Consider the following 15,672-nt stretch of genomic DNA (forward strand, 5'->3'; position numbering starts at 1 on the left):
TCCGATAGCAGCAGCAGCTGTTGGCACGCAGGGTCTGGCTACCCCACCACTCCACCACCCCGCCATAACTTCTTGGTAGTCAGCCAAATCCCAAAACAAACTTCCTACTTTTCTCTCTCTTCAGCGTACTACATTTATCTTCTCGTTCTTCTTGCATATCACACTCTCAAAATGGAGATTCGCACCATTTCACCAGAAGATGTCAAAAGCGTGGCCACAAACACTGCGCAATCGATACCAATTGATGAGATCGATAGTACTTTCAAGTCCCAATACACTGGTGAGAAGCCCATAACCCTCGCATTTCGACAGAAGATCTAACAAGCATTAAGATCTCATATCTGCACCGCTTGGTTCCAAAGTCCTCTCTTTCAGTGATGAATACTTCGCTGCAGCCGAGAATCTCATAACGCCGACTCCAGCAGTCCGTAAACCTGGTGTCTTTGTACATACGGGAGCTTGGTATGACGGTTGGGAGACCCGACGTCACAACACCGAACCTGCCGACTGGGTGGTACTGAGACTGGGTACCGCCAGCGGAAAAGTAGCGGGTGTAGAAATTGACACGGCACACTTCAACGGAAACCATGCACCAGAAATTGCCGTTGAGGGTGCTTTTATCACGGACGAGAAAGAGGAAGAGGAGGTGAAGAAGCCAAGCTACCAGGGTTGGGAGACAATCCTGTCAAAGCAAGAGTGCGGGCCTAGCCAAAGGCACGGATGGAAGCTAGCCAGCATCACAGACAAGGCGTACACTCACGTCCGGCTCTTAATGTACCCCGACGGTGGCATTGCGCGTTTCCGCCTCTACGGTGTCGCCGTGCCCGTGTTCCCCCAATCCGCAGATGCCATCTTCGAGCTCTCAGCAACAGTCATGGGAGGCGTCGCAACATCATGCTCAGACCAACATTTCGGCACAAAAGACAATCTCCTCCTCCCCGGTCGCGGAAAAGACATGGGCGACGGCTGGGAAACGAAGCGCACGCGTGGCGAACACGTCGACTGGACGATTGTCAGGCTAGGCGCAAAGGGCGAGATCGATCACGTTGTTGTCGACACTGCGCACTTTAGGGGTAACTTCCCGCAAAAGGTGCAGGTCTTTGCTGGAAGCTTTGAGAAGGATCCGGCTCATGATGATAAGGAGTGGGTTGAGGTTTTGGAGCCGCAAAAGACGGGTCCGGATAAGGAGCATGAATATAAGGCTGAGCTTAAGGAGGTGGCTGGCAGGGGCTACACGCATGCGAAGTTGGTGATTATTCCGGATGGGGGTGTGAAGCGGTTCCGAGTTTTCGGAAAGAGGGTGTAAGGGTCCAGAATGTAGGATTATGGCTAGATGAATCAAGATCAAACAAACTCATTGAAGCTATTCGAGAGCGGTTTCTGTATAGTTGACACAGTAAAGCCGGCATTGCTTTGAACTGCGAACATCTGGGTACCGGGGTCCACCTCGGCCTTGAGTACTTAATAACGTGTTTACCAATGCAACTTTCTTCCGACTGTTGTATGGTACTGACGCCACTGCGTGCCATTGAAGGTTCGATGATGACCGATGACCGAGGTTACTAAGTAGGTTTGACATGTCTTGGCGCCTTGGTAAGGCGTACACGTGGGTCAGGCGCATCTCCAACCGCAACCACATCAACTTCCAAGACCACCGTCGCTTCCATTTCTCAACATTTCCGAATTGATTGCCCAGTATGGAGGAAGAGTACACTTTCAACATAGAGAAGGTGTCGCCGATATGGATCATCACGGCACTTTGCGTGGTGCCATTTGGCATGTATCAACTGCTCAACCTTCTTAGCCCGTTGATGCAGCGGTTCACGGCTATGAAGATCTCAGCGGTATGTTGGATGATGATGATGAGATGGTTGAGATCGTGTGCTGATGACAGCACGGCTAGATATATATCTACCCCATCAAGTCCCTGCGGGCCGTCAAGGTCACCGAAGCCGTTGCCACCGCTCATGGTTTCAAGCACGACCGTACACTTCCCACATCCTTTGTACACTGGCACAATGTTAACATTATCAAGGCTCCTTCATGCTACTCCAAAAAACCGAAGAAGGCTACAAGAACATGGCGGTAGCCAAATACCCCGAGATGACGCAATTCCTGCAAGAAATGACTAGCGACACCATCACTGTCAAACACATCGCGTACGGCGTCTCATCAAAGGCAACATCGATTCAAATTCCACTAGAACCCGACACAGAGAAACTATCCCCCATCAACATCGACATGCACTCCAGCCCCACGTCCGCCTTCCTAATGCCCCAAAAGTACAACGACTGGTTCACATCTTGCTTCGGCTACCCAGTCATCTTCGTCTACTTAGGAGCCAACCGACGCACCGTTCAATTCCAAGACATGCAACCCGCGGAACCCTCGCCACTAACCCGTTTTCTCTCCAAGTACGTCCCGTTTACTACTTCCTACGTCGAGAAAGCAATGGGCCTGCACAAACCATCAGCAGAAGATTCCTGGAAGATCACTTTCGCAGACTGCGCCCCGTATCTCTTCTGTTCGCAGACGAGTCTCGATGATGTTTCGTCCCGGCTACCTGAGGGAATGGCCATGGATATCGAGAAGTTCCGTCCTAATATCGTGGTGGAGGGCGCGTATGAACCGTATGAAGAAGATTACTGGGGTAAAGTTACGGTAAAAGGGGGTACGGAGATCCTTCTTCCGCATAACTGTGTGAGGTGCAAGAGTATCAATATTGACTACAAGACGGGGAAACCGGGGGAAGGCCCGAGTGGGGAGGTACTGAAAAGGTTGCAGAAGGATCGCAGGATTGATGTAGGAGCGAAGTGGAGTCCGGTGTTTGGGCGGTATGGGTTTTGGGGGAAGGGCAGGGAGGAGGTGTGGAGGGTGGGGGATCGGGTCAATGTTACCAAGGTTAATGATGGGCCGACGGTTTGGAGTAAGTTTTTGGATGATAGCTTCGACAAAAGGATTTGGAAACTGACTGTGCACAGGTTGGCCTGGTGTCGGATAGAATTGGTACAGTCTGCTCATAGCGGGTGTACTAACGAAACATTACGTTAACGATACGTTGGCTTTACTGATGATAAACTCCTGTTACGGAAAAAAGATTTTAGGCGCATATCCTTTCTACGATGCCGTGTGGTTCCGCACGCCTGTAACTCCGCCCCATGCAATTTTCCTAGCCTCTCGCTTCTTCTTCTCATCCCTTTTAACCTTGTTCCACCTACGCTCTTTCTCATCCATGGTCGCTTCCGAAAGATCAAGCTCAATACCACTATACAGCCAAGGATGGAAGAATTCATTAGTATTCCAGAGATGAAGGACAGGAATATACTGGTAGACTACCGGACACTGTTAGAAAAACGCCGACCGCGAAATCGTGATCGAGAGGAAAACTTACACAATATACCCATCTCCTTCATAAGCTCGCGCGACGCCATTCTAGCGGCATTGCCGGGGCAGCAGTGATACAAACTCACTGTCGCTAGTTCGGGAAATAGCGTTGTCTTTGCCCTGGCTACATGCTTCACCCACCTTTCTGCCTCCCTACCGAGACAGTCGGTCAAGATAAGCCGTTCGAGCTTGGACGGCACGACTTCTTTGTAGTACGCATATACAACATTGTCACTCGGCAGCACAAGCGTGCGCAACGCGGGGAAGTACTTCGGGATACCATGCACAGAGCCTCGATAATCGGACCGGCTGGAAGGCGAGGTGCGGAAGTCGTTGGGTAATTCAAGGACCGTAAGTTTGTGGCTGAAGAGAGGGAGGAGAGGGCCTAGATCGGGGGTGTAGGCTGGAAAGAGGCTGCTATGGTAGAGCAGGGGTTGGAGGAAGGGAAAGTTGTACAGTATCGAGCCCCCGAGATACAGTTCCTGTAGATTGGGTAGCATGGTCAGCACGAGGCTGAGGAGGATGCTAGGCCCGTCGTATTCGTTTCCGGCATGGAGGGATTCGGTAAAGTGTTGTTTCGTCAGAGGATCGATGTCTAATGTGCTGATATGGCTGATGGCTTTCGATAATAGCTCCGAGTCGAGTGCTGGAATAGGGTTCGGTCCTATGCACATCCCACGGATTTCCGTTTCGATGGTCAAGCTGCGGATCTTGTATCGCAGGTCTGGGTACTGGAAGAGTGAAGCGAGAAATTGGTCGACCTTGCTTGAGTACAGTATTGGTGCGCAGAAGAGAACCTCTCGGGCAAGTGGTGCCAGTTGTTTGCACGTCGAGAGCGCATTGAGTAAGTCGGCTTGCGGCTTAGGGTACTTGACACTTTTGGGGAGGTAGTGCAAAATCTGGAGAAGGACCTCGTCTGGGAGTTGGCTTGCCATGCTAGAGGATAATGTTTCCTAGGAACGCGTATCGAATGAGAGTTCCTAGTCGTTATGGAGAGTGGAAGAATAGAGGAACGATGCTGTTTTGGTAGATGCGAAGTAAGTGATTGAACTCGTTATACCCCAATGCCAAAACGCTGTAGAGTAGCGAACGTTGAGAACCATGGTTGAGACACATTGAAACCAAGGCTTACGATCAACATGTGATGCGCAGCCCAGACTGTTGCATTGTAGATAGGCTCTATCAACTCATTAAATTCATGACAAAGCGTGATTTGGCGCACAGTGCACGTTCGTTAAAGCGTATGTTACTAGAGGTGGCCAGGACTCGTGGGGCGTACGTTGTATTAAATTCTGACAAGTAGATAGTTCACGAAGTAACGTATACTTCTACCTCAAGAAATTCCTTCATATGATGCGACATAAACGGTAGCTACCCCTATCAATACTGTCAAATGCACTGGGAAGATACCATCTTTTACTCAAGCACCAACCTTTCGACACCAGAAGACCACAACTTGTAATAACATCTTTCATTACGTTCTCTTCCCACTATCAACAATGTGTGATATGATGATATAGATTTGACAATAGTAATAACGCAAACAAATTGCCTGTTCCCAGCCTTTGACAAACGCCATGCTCTTGCGCGCATGTCCTTCTAATGTAATGACGAATATCCCAACCCAGAAAACGAAGAGGCCATGAACAGCCAACTTCGACTGAAAGTGCGTACCAATGTTTGTTCTGCCCATATGTTTTGTAAAGGGCACCTTTTGTTCGAACGCCGTGGCAATGTGGTAGCGATAAGGATAGAGACGCGGTCGTGAAACGGAAGCCGTAACTGTATGTACAGATGTTCAGAGAGGGCATGTTCACCATGTTTCCTGCGTGTTCGTTAGTATGTGCAAGGAAGGCACGATTGGAGAGTGTACTTACGGCAATGTACTGTCCGTCCTCCTTCTTCCTGGCCCAGAACTCCTTCGCTTGCGCTTCGCTCAGGCGGCCCTTTTGCATCGCAACATCGATCAGGGACTCTTCGACACCTTCGCCCATGCCCTTACTAGAGCCACAGACAAAGATACGTCCGTCAAGAGCATTTATGACGAACCAGACAATATCAGCCTGTACTCGCACCTCGTCTTGGACGTATTTGACCTCGTTGGAGCCTCCCACCTTAACCTTCCGGCTCTGGACGACCTTTTTGATTTCGCGTTCATGGTCGCCTAGTTCACCGGAGTAGAGCTCATCGAGCATAGAGTCTCGAACACCCTGGATGAGCCAGATCTTGTTGGCGCAGTTGGCGTTCTTGAGGCGGTTCAGGATGAAACCACGGAAAGGAGCCATGCCAACTCCCGCTCCGATGAGCACCATGGGGCCTTCACCACCAAATTGCTTTGACAGAGGGTTCGCCATGAGTCCGCGGAACATGGGGATGCGCAGATCGAGAATGCTGCGGGGATCGACACCTTCATTCTCGGCTGTGATAAAAGCGTGTGCCATGCGCTCCATGAAGCCACTGCCCACACCAGTACGTGTAGCACCCTCAGCATGCCAATCGGGTGTTTCGTGAATTGTGACGGCCATCTCGATGAGGCGGCGAGTACCGGGTAGGCCGGGGCGCGCCGACGAGATGTGAGGATCGTTCGAGAGGGAGTAGAATCGAGGCATCAGCTGGGTGAGGACAGAGAGGAGGTGCGGTAGCGGCGGCTTCGACGAAGGGAATGCGCTGAGCATCTGTGAGACTGTGAAATGAGAAGTAGTACGGAGATCGCAGAAGGCTGCTTGTCCTTGGGCTGAGCAGAGGTATGTCAGGATCTTCTTCTCGTTGGGGGCTTCGGCATACTCGGCGAGCACGCGAAGGAGGTTCTTGGTGGGCGGGTGCGACTGGATGTCGGCACACCAGGTCAGCAGTTCGCGTCTGGTTGTGACAAGTTCGCGCGCTTGGTCTTCGCCCCAGATGGTCGGCCATCTTCCAGTCTGCGTCTTGATTGTGACTGGCTTGTCGCGGACAAACTTGGGGATGCAGAGGAGATCGAACAGCTCATCGACCATTTCCTGCGAGTTGGGAGGGCAGATGCCAACGGCACCACCAACCTTGAAGTCGACGCCTCCCTCGTCGGGGTAGTCGGTAACGTCAATGTCGAAGTGGATGGTTCTCTTCTCAGCGCCCGGCTTAGTCAACTCGCGTGCGTGGTAGAGCGGCGCCGAGTAGACCTCGTAGGGCGGGTGTGGCTGAACGTACTTGGGCGGCGTCTTGTGCACCTGCGAGACGTACTTGGTGTCCTTGGACGGCAGAGGCTCGAAGGACATGTTGGCGGGAGGGAGCGGAATTGTGTCGGTGAGCTCACTGTCGAGGGCGAGCGGGCCCAGTTGCAGGTTGAGGCTCCGGAAGGCATGGTTGTCGGGGACGACGACGGGTATGAAGTTGGGCGACGATGAGTCCGGGGCCAGTGTCTTGAGCAGACAGCATCCTCCGCCGCAGCACTGGCTGATGAGCTTGGTGGCCGTCTCACCCTCGCCCAGTATCCGTCTGATGTCGTTTGGGTTGTCCGAAATGAGCGTGGTAGATGCGCGGCGAGGACGCGTCTGCCCAGAGAAATTGACAGCCGAGGTAGGCAGTTCCTGTAGTTTATCGACTACTTCATCAACACCCTGATCGGGCTCCGTCATTGGCGTCATTGGCGCCTCAGACTCATCGCTGCTGGTGGTCCATAGTGTGGACTCGCCTGAAGATTTGGGGGAGGTCTGCTCCGGCTGCGACTGTGCCGGCGAGGGCCGGAGTGAGAGCTGTGGGATATCCTTTGGCTCGGCAGGAATTGGGTCGTCAGGGTGTGAAGTCGCCGTGGTAGGGATGGGGCTGGGCATGGTGGCTGTCGAGGTTGCCATGTGCCTGCGTGGAGTGAGGTGAAGGAGCGATGGGCGTGCTGCCGGGGACGCGACAAAGGGGACTGCTAGCGCAGACCATGATTAGCAAGAGCTGACTTGGTATGGTCATGGGGAATTCAATGCAACAGCAAGGCGCGGTGCGGGTGTGCATGGCGCACTTGCTTGTTGAACCGCGGACGACGGAGATGTGCGACCGCAGAGCATGTGGGGGATGGTGGTGGTTATCTGATGCTTTGATGCAACCGAATTTCTTATCAGATCGTGGCATCACTCACCTCGACTGGCTGGCAAACGAACACGACCGAGTGGCAGCCGCGTGCGAATTCCCGAGAATGGTGACACGATGAATAGTGACTGTGAATAAATTCGTATTGGGCGGATTCTAGCCGTGGCAGAGGGTGTGGGCATGAGGTGAGGCCTGGTGGTGATGGACAAATGTTCGACAGAGGCCGCGCCCGGACGCTTTTCCTACTGCCGATCAACGACGCCTTCAAGGCTGAGATGAGCATCCCGAACGCCCACTTCTGCCGAATGACGCTTGTCAGCGCCCCATCGCCGAAACCGCTCGTATTCCCACTTGTCATGTCCTACTTTATCCGACATAGACCTAGATCAAACCATCTTGCGACCATCTTGGCTGCGCCCACCGCACCAGCCCAATCTCCTGATCATGGTGCTCACCGAACGCGTTATATTACACCACCAGCCTTCACCGCAACCACTATGAGCTGAAGCGCAGGCCTTCTCGGCACATAGTCGCACAAATTCTGTAACATGCCATTGTCACGCCGCCCGGTCCTCGGTCTCTCGGCGGTTATCGCATCTGATAACCAAACTTCGGCTCAGAGCCCGACCCCGCGAGCTACCTATCGTGACTCCGGCCGCTGTTCCTCTCTGAAGACACTAATCCTGCCATGTTTCCCCTCATCTTGAGCGCATCCAGTACCTTCGCGAAAATGTCGCGATCGGGGCATTGCAGCGCTATTACGTCGTTGCAACGCCACACGAAAACCTACCGCACCAAGACTTGCGTTCGCCCAATGTCAGGATATGCCTGATACTTACACCCGTATTCTAATCTAGACTGCCTCTAAACATGTCATTCTACGCCACGGCAAGGCTGACAGACCATCACCCACCACCGCGAACGCGCGCAGGGTCCGCGTCACTATCGTGTTCCGCCATGGTGGAAGAACGTTGAAAACGCTCTCTTAGCGGCCCCACACGCCTCGAGTCTCAAATGCAGATCTGTGATGCAACTGTCACGACCCTGAATTCGGGCACTGTTCCACTCGTCACTCTGATGTGGAGGTTTGTGAGATCACTGAGAACCCTTCTTACCGCTTGTAGTAATATGTGACTAACTCAGCTGCATTATGACGAAAACCCATACACCACCCGGAAAGCAAAGTCGCGATGGAATATCACGGTGATTTTATGACCGATTCACAACGGGCAGCGCATATCCCTTCGATACCGATGAGTAGAGCTGACGATCGCGCTGCGTGTCCAGCAGCGTGTTCAAACCTCTCCCCCACTTTCCGAACTTCCGCATTTCCACTTGTCTATCTTTCGCGCTCAAGCCTAAGAGGTCTGCTCGCAAAAGAACCTTGTGTACATTGGAACATAAACATCTAGTGATGGTGGTTTGCTAGGCTGTTCATCTAAAGTGGTTGTCTCCATTTACACCCACGGTAGCGAAGAATGACTGCAATGAATGCATGATCGCATTTCCAATGCCTCACGCCAATGGGAAATCGAGCTCAGGCTTGGTACCTTCTTCTAGGGTTCATTCAGCGTTGAGCACGACTCAAGAAAAAAAGATTGCTCCGCGCAGCGCACTTGACAGGGTCTTCTGTACAACTGGTTGTGGCCCCGAAGAGACCGTGGTCGGGGATTGCTGCTTGCGCTATGCGTGTGCTGATTGCGTTTAGCTACCGAACGATTGGGCCAAGTCGTTTGCGTGTTGACTCACACTCACTCGCTTGGTGATTTTGTCTAGCTAGCTACCAAGCGTTTGCTAGAGACTAGCAACATCAGAAGCACCCGTCACCGCGAGCATTTGTGCGAACAACTGGCAGACTAAGCATACCCAAGTCGCATCCACGATACCCTGGACTGCCTTTCTCAACTCAACTTCACTCCCGGGATCTATCTAACCATGTCACTTCTCACTGACGCCGATTGCGAGAGGATTTCAGCACGGCTGATAGAACGTTCGACAAGCGGCTACCACAACAACGACGGCTCTTTCCGTACGGACAATCCAGATGTCGAGGAAGATTGCCAGCTTCTCATGCGCCAGTTACTCCCCAGCCCGGACAATCTACGGAGATTTCAAGACTGGAGCCAAAAGCAGTGCAATCTCAATCGACAACTCCCTGAACCTGCAAGCGCCGCCGACCTCATCAAGACCATTGAAAAGACAAACTTTCTCTCCGAGGACTCCCGTACGACTCTTTGTGACATGTTGAGTACCGACCTACGCTCATACGTCGGCCTGGGAATGCATCTCGACTATCACTACTGTCTGAGGATGGATCTCTTACAGCTAGTCCCCGAAGATTACGACATCGACCAGATGGACCCGCGCGACATCCTACCTGGATCTATACTCGGTATCAACCTGACCAAGATAAGCCCTCAGAGTAACAACCGGCGCAAGAATAACGAGTCAGACGAATCCGCTTCCAGCAATTCATCCACTGGCAATGATGATACCGGTTTCACGTTCATGCAGCTGGGCAGGGTTGATTACGTCTCACAGGAGACGAGAAAGAAATACGGGAAATCGTCCCACCACCCTGTACAGATGCCCTGGTTCGATTCCGGTTACGTCCTCGTCGTGGCTATCGAGCGGGACGGAGTGCCTGGCGCGCCATGGCTGCTCTTCAATTTCAAGCCTGAATCTGAGATCGAAGGCGACAGGGTCCGTATCCCGCGAACAGGTAGATTCTGGGGAACTCTTCTAGGAGACAACACTCAGCGTTTGGTTGTGGAGCTTGGAGAGAGAATGAGCGATCTCAAGGACAAGAAGCCGTGGAGTATGACAAAGTCGTTCGGGACGGAATCCGAGGCCCAGATCGTCGCCGCGGTTTTCTCCAAGCTAACTTCCACCACGGGCGATATCTTTCGGCAGAAGGTCCCCGACGTCAGTCGCAGTGGTTAGAGAAGCCGGAATCTTAGGTATCGGGCCGTTCTCCAAACGCAAACGTTTGGGTCATAAATGAGGTGACTCACTGATGGTACCATGGTTCACCCGAGGAGCTTTTTCACGCGACAAAGTTCCCTTTCTACATAGCAAGATTGAACTTGACCTCTCTCTCACTCTTTCTTTCTCGCTCACACCTAAACAAACAAACGTAAAGATACCATGTCATCTCTAACCGACGCCGATTGCGAGAGGATATCTGCAGAACTTATGGCTAGCGGCATGTCGAAAGCTGGCTATCCCAGCTCCAACGACGACACGTCTCACCACCAGCCCCGAGACATAGAACAGCTCCTTCCCGACTTAGCAAGCATAGACAGAGACCGCGAATGGAGGCTCAAGCAAATGGAGCAAGAGGTAGAGGAACCAGAACGTATTCGCCAAAACCAACCACGTCCAACCGCCGCCGAACTCATCAAAGCGATTCAAGAGATCGACTTCCTTAACGGAGAATCGCGCGAAAAGGTCTATTACATACGGCGTTGGATAGAGAATGGCGCACTCAAACTGGGAATGCATTGCGACTACCACTTCTGCTTAGTACCCGATGGCTATGACCAACTGATGTACGAGGATGAAGACGTGGACTGGGACGATCAACGCGAGTGGCCGGAATTCACAAACATACTTGGTATCAACATATGGAAGACAGCATCCGATGCCGAGACCGCAGGAGTCCAGCCCAAGGGCATTGAACTAGATCAATCTGGTCTCACGAACGAGTCCAGAGGCAACGACGCCACGGGCTTTGTGTTTATGCAGCTGGGCCGGGTGTTTCAACTTCAGGATTGTCACGTGGAAAGTAACAAGCAAAGGGCCGAAAGGAACGAAAGGCAGATATACTGGTCTGACTCTGGCTTCGTCCTCGTCGTCGCTATCGAGGAGAATGGAAGAGCAGGAGCGCCGTGGTTGGTGTGTAACTTCAATCCAGAAAATGAGATTGAAGGCGGTCGCATCAAGCTCCCACAATCAAGCCGGGACTGTGGCGATACTTTGGGTGACGGTGTTCAGTATAAGGCTCTCAAGATTGCGGACGATATTGAGGAGCTCAAACAAGGCAAGGCATGGGATGTTACGATGAAGTTTGGCAGCGAGTCTGACATACAAATCGTACCCGCCGTCTTTGATGGGAAGGGGAAAGAGAAAAGGCTCTTGCGACACAAGGTTCGCAAGGAAGAGCTTACGGAATGGGTTGAGGTCTAACCTCCTACGCGATATCCAGTCATGCACGTACCCTGGCTCACGATCTCCTTCACCAACAAACCACCAACAAACAACAAATAAGCTTTCAGCCTCATGAAATACACTTATCATTAAGACTACACAACCTTCCTAGTCTAATACTTCCCACTCTCCTTAACCAACCCATTCTTCTCATTCTCCGCCTTAGGCTTCAACGCCCACTCGGGCGCCTCATCAATCTCATCCTCCTCAGCCTTATCCCCCTCCTCCTTAGTCTTATGCACACTACTCGGCAAATGCTCCGCAGGCGCATAAACCGTAATCAACTCTAAGGGCTGATCCCCCTTGGTAACGAACTGATGCTGCGTCCCCGCCGGCACAACAACAACATCACCGGCCTTAACCTCCTGGTCCTTGCCATTCACCGTCGCCAGCCCTTTACCGGATGTGAAGAGCAGGATCTGGTCGACAAGATGGACTTCATCACCGATTTCGCCGTTGACGGGGACTTCCATGGCGACGATTTGGGAGTAGAGGCCTGTGTGTAGGACTGTGCGGAAGTCGCCAAAGCTTCGCTTTTCGCTCATCAGACCGGGGAAATGCACCATTTCGTGTTTTGGGGGCGCGTTCTCGCGGTTTCCGACTTTCTTGAAGGCGTCCATTTTGGCGGCGTAGAGGCGAGGGGTGGTTGTGCTGAAGGATTTGGTGACGGTGACTGGGCTTCGCTTTGAGAGTATGGATGTGGAGAGGCGGAGGAGACGGGATGTGGTGTTGAGCATTAGGGAGGAATTGGTTTGGGATGGATGGCTTTTAGGGTCGAGTGAGATGGGGATTATATGGCACGTTGCTTTTGCATCACGGTATACATCGCGTCAGCGCGCGTTAGGTGTGGAGGGTCTAGACTGCGTGGTATGCATGACGTCACCATCGCGTTACCTCACGATGTACGGGGAGATTGCCTTTTCGGTACGCTAGTGCGTCCAGTAGAGCCCTGATTGGTAGCCTCTCATGTAACATGTTGTGGTGCGTGCTATGAGTGGTGTCGTACCTGATTATGTGATGACATGGCGATGCAGGGTGCGATCAGGGTGCTAATGGAGCTAGCGGAGCGTCCCGACATGTCCTGCAGAGTACAGAGTGATGTTGAGAGGAGAATGATTGTTTGATTATAGCTGCAAGCCTCACAGGCTTGGGTCGTCAGAACGTGAACTATTTCCTAGGCTATGGCAATATAGGAGCTTGATCGTAGAAGTTCTCATGTTTGATCAAATAGTACCACTCAAATAGCGCCATGCGAGAGGGCGATCACTTTCTGGTCTCCCTGCGGAACGCATTTTGCTGTTGGGATGCGCGTCTGGACCCAAGCGTGCAGCAACCCTGGTGCTGTGTGGAGGTTCATTGTTGGTGGCGGGCTTGCCCACCGTTGCTTCCATGAAGAAGCAGGAGAGTCGCGCAAAATCGCCACGACTGCCATCGAATATGATACAAATAAAGATGCAGCTTCACTAGACGCGGTTGCGGCCAGCAGCTTCTTCCTTCTCCTCATCAAGCTCTCGCTCGATTTCCTCTTCTTCCGTAGGCTTTGGGGCCTTGACGTTCTTAGCAGGCACGTCACCACCGCTCATCTGCCATTCCATGAGTTTGTTGAATGCGCCCTCTGGGTTCGAGCTGAGCTGTTCGTAGGCGCCTTCCTCGGCTACCCTACCTTCAGAGTCGATGCAGATAATACGGTCGGACCGTTTGATCGTTGATAGACGATGGGCGATGCTGATAGTTGTGTTGTTTTCTTGGAGAAGCTTGTTTAGCGCTTGGTTCACAAGAGTTTCAGACTCGGCGTCCAGAGCACTCGTGGCTTCGTCGAGGATCAGGATGTCGGGCTTCTTGATGAGTGCTCGTGCGATGGCAATACGTTGCTTCTGGCCTCCGGAGAGTTGAGTTCCTCTTGCGCCAGCGTGTGTTTCAAGGCCATCGGGCTGTACTTGTTAGCGGGGCTTTCATAAGATAGGGGTTCTACATACGAAATCGCTGATGAACTGGCAGTTGGCCTTTCGGGCAGCAGCCACGATCTCAGCGCGTGTAGCGTTGGGTACGCCATATGCAATGTTCTCCGCGATTGTGCCAGAGAAGAGTACGGGCTCTTGACCGACGTAACCGATCTTCCTCCTCAATTGTTTTGCGTTCAAGGTGGTGATGTCTCGGCCGTCGATGGTTACGGTTCCAGAGTTGGGGACGTAGAAACGTAGTAGGAGACTAGCGACTGTAGACTTGCCAGCTCCACTGGGTGCAACGATGGCCACATTGGTACCCTGCTCAATCCTGAAGCTGAGGTCCTTGAAGATGGTTACCGCTGGTCTCGTCGGGTAGCTGAAGTTGACATTCTTGAATTCGATGGGGCCTCGGGCCGACTTGACTGGTAGACCCTTGGTGGGCGATATTGTTGGGTTGCGATCCTGGAGTTCAAAGAGACGACTGGCAGCTCCAACACCCTTCATCATCTCCCCGTAGAAGCCAGAAAGACCCACCATACTAGAGCCAGCATAGACAGTGTACATCAAGAACGAGGAGAGTTCGCCGATAGAGATGACACCGTTCTTGACCATGTTACTGCCAACATACAAGATGGAGATGATGGTCAAGTTGCCCATGAGCCCAGTACTTCCGTAAAAGCTCGCGGCAACCACAGCTTCCTTCTTTCCTAGAGCGAATATCCTCTTGATCTGCCGGTTGTATCGTGATGCTTCTTGAACCTCTCCAGCGAAGGCTTGACTTGTTCTGACGTTCCCTAACCGCTCTTCGGCGATCTTAGTCAATGTTCCCAAGTTCTTCTGGATTTTACGACTGAGGTTTCGTAGCGATCGACCGGAGAAAAAGGCGACGAGGGCGACAGGCGGGGCGATCAGGGCGAGAATACCAGTAAGCTTTAGACTGACGAAACCCATCATGGCGAAACCAGCTGCACCGCTAACGAGTGCGCGTAGACCGTCCGACAAGTTTTGTGTGATGCTCTTTCCAACGATGATGGTGTCCGAACCGAGACGGGAGATGAGATCTCCAACCCTGTTGGCGTCAAAGAATTCCGCGTTTTGGACGAAGGTCTTGCGGTAGAGCTGCGATCGAAGACGTGCGACGATGCGTTCTCCAACGATTCGAAGGATGATGATACGTCCAAAGTTGAAGGCAGCGCCGGTCGTCAAAACACCTGCCAGTCCGAAGTAGAAGATGGATGGCGACACGCCAAATAGTAAACCATTGGTGTTTTCAGTCGAAGTAGCGGCGTCCAAGATTTTACCGATTGAGAAGGGTACCGAGAGAGAAATGCCAGAACCAAGGAGCAAGAAGAGGAAGGCCCAGGAGAGCACACCCAGCTCAGGTCGGGCAATTTTGATCAGTCTCCAGATCTCTTTCATGCCACCTGGCGCACCACTAGAGCCAGACCCGTCTTTGCTGAGTTTCGCGCTCAAGTTGACCTGTTTTGCTTGCGCCGCCTTCTCGGACTTTGCAAAGCCTTGTTCCTCGTTCTCGGGCTCGCCATCATGCTCTTCCAAGTCTACGATGCCCTTTTGTTTGATTTCCTCTTTGTATGATATGCGTTGCTTTGCAGGCTTGGCATTGCTTGAGGCTTCCGCTAACAGTCGCGATGTCGTGAACATGCGAGCTGGTGTGCGTAGGCCATTGTTGCGTGTGGTGCCCGCGGCTGCGAATCGGAGGATTGATGACGGGGCGAAGAGAGACGGCGCGCAGCTGTTTGGTGACGCCTTGGATATTGAAGCTTTCGGTATCGGCGTCGTAGCGAACGATCTCGAAATGGCGGGTGTTGTCGTCGAGATGCGCGACTGTATATTTGAAAAGAGGGCTCCGTTGCCTGGGCCGTGCCAGGCCTTTGCGGAGAAAGCCAGCGGGGCGCGCATGGCTGGCAGGGGGTAGACGAGACGGCTACCGGACGTGGAGATGGAATTGGGGCGTTATTGAGGCATTCGACATGGCCGTGGACGTGCGGACGTGGGAGTGGACGACTTCGGACATGTCAATCAAAAGTTCGGCGCCTCGCTGATGACGACAGGACCACCG

The 15,672-nt window shown here is 52.6% G+C and overlaps 8 protein-coding genes across 8 annotated transcripts; 4 read left to right on the forward strand and 4 right to left on the reverse strand.

Annotated features, from left to right (window-relative positions):
* Positions 1-171: 171 nt before the first annotated feature.
* On the forward strand, positions 172-1,306 carry ALC1 (Allantoicase; the record flags this gene model as incomplete). The annotated part of the gene is made up of 2 exons (XM_051434414.1): positions 172-280; positions 333-1,306. The coding sequence occupies 2 exons, from the start codon at positions 172-174 to the stop codon at positions 1,304-1,306; spliced, it is 1,083 nt and encodes a 360-aa protein (XP_051291670.1).
* A 391-nt stretch (positions 1,307-1,697) lies between these two features.
* J4E90_004854 (uncharacterized protein) lies at positions 1,698-3,001 on the forward strand (the record flags this gene model as incomplete). Its single annotated transcript, XM_051434415.1, has 4 exons — positions 1,698-1,844; positions 1,925-1,985; positions 2,036-2,926; positions 2,982-3,001. The coding sequence occupies 4 exons, from the start codon at positions 1,698-1,700 to the stop codon at positions 2,999-3,001; spliced, it is 1,119 nt and encodes a 372-aa protein (XP_051291671.1).
* Positions 3,002-3,117: 116 nt separating this feature from the next.
* On the reverse strand, positions 3,118-4,319 carry J4E90_004855 (uncharacterized protein; the record flags this gene model as incomplete). The annotated part of the gene is made up of 2 exons (XM_051434416.1): positions 3,118-3,265; positions 3,526-4,319. 2 exons carry the CDS (start codon positions 4,317-4,319, stop codon positions 3,118-3,120), a joined length of 942 nt encoding a protein of 313 aa, XP_051291672.1.
* Positions 4,320-5,197: 878 nt separating this feature from the next.
* On the reverse strand, positions 5,198-7,190 carry J4E90_004856 (uncharacterized protein; the record flags this gene model as incomplete). Its single annotated transcript, XM_051434417.1, has 2 exons — positions 5,198-5,209; positions 5,262-7,190. The coding sequence occupies 2 exons, from the start codon at positions 7,188-7,190 to the stop codon at positions 5,198-5,200; spliced, it is 1,941 nt and encodes a 646-aa protein (XP_051291673.1).
* Positions 7,191-9,372: 2,182 nt separating this feature from the next.
* Positions 9,373-10,380, forward strand: J4E90_004857 (uncharacterized protein; the record flags this gene model as incomplete). Its single annotated transcript, XM_051434418.1, has 1 exon — positions 9,373-10,380. One exon carries the CDS (start codon positions 9,373-9,375, stop codon positions 10,378-10,380), a length of 1,008 nt encoding a protein of 335 aa, XP_051291674.1.
* Positions 10,381-10,584: 204 nt separating this feature from the next.
* On the forward strand, positions 10,585-11,625 carry J4E90_004858 (uncharacterized protein; the record flags this gene model as incomplete). Its single annotated transcript, XM_051434419.1, has 1 exon — positions 10,585-11,625. One exon carries the CDS (start codon positions 10,585-10,587, stop codon positions 11,623-11,625), a length of 1,041 nt encoding a protein of 346 aa, XP_051291675.1.
* Positions 11,626-11,759: 134 nt separating this feature from the next.
* On the reverse strand, positions 11,760-12,383 carry J4E90_004859 (uncharacterized protein; the record flags this gene model as incomplete). The annotated part of the gene is made up of 1 exon (XM_051434420.1): positions 11,760-12,383. One exon carries the CDS (start codon positions 12,381-12,383, stop codon positions 11,760-11,762), a length of 624 nt encoding a protein of 207 aa, XP_051291676.1.
* Positions 12,384-13,109: 726 nt separating this feature from the next.
* Positions 13,110-15,512, reverse strand: MDR2 (multidrug-resistance transporter mdr2; the record flags this gene model as incomplete). Its single annotated transcript, XM_051434421.1, has 2 exons — positions 13,110-13,577; positions 13,623-15,512. The coding sequence occupies 2 exons, from the start codon at positions 15,510-15,512 to the stop codon at positions 13,110-13,112; spliced, it is 2,358 nt and encodes a 785-aa protein (XP_051291677.1).
* Positions 15,513-15,672: the final 160 nt, after the last annotated feature.

The sequence above is a fragment of the Alternaria incomplexa genome, assembly GCF_024043165.1.
Source record: "Alternaria incomplexa strain BMP 0042 chromosome Unknown scaffold_6, whole genome shotgun sequence".
Classification (NCBI taxonomy): domain Eukaryota; kingdom Fungi; phylum Ascomycota; class Dothideomycetes; order Pleosporales; family Pleosporaceae; genus Alternaria; species Alternaria incomplexa.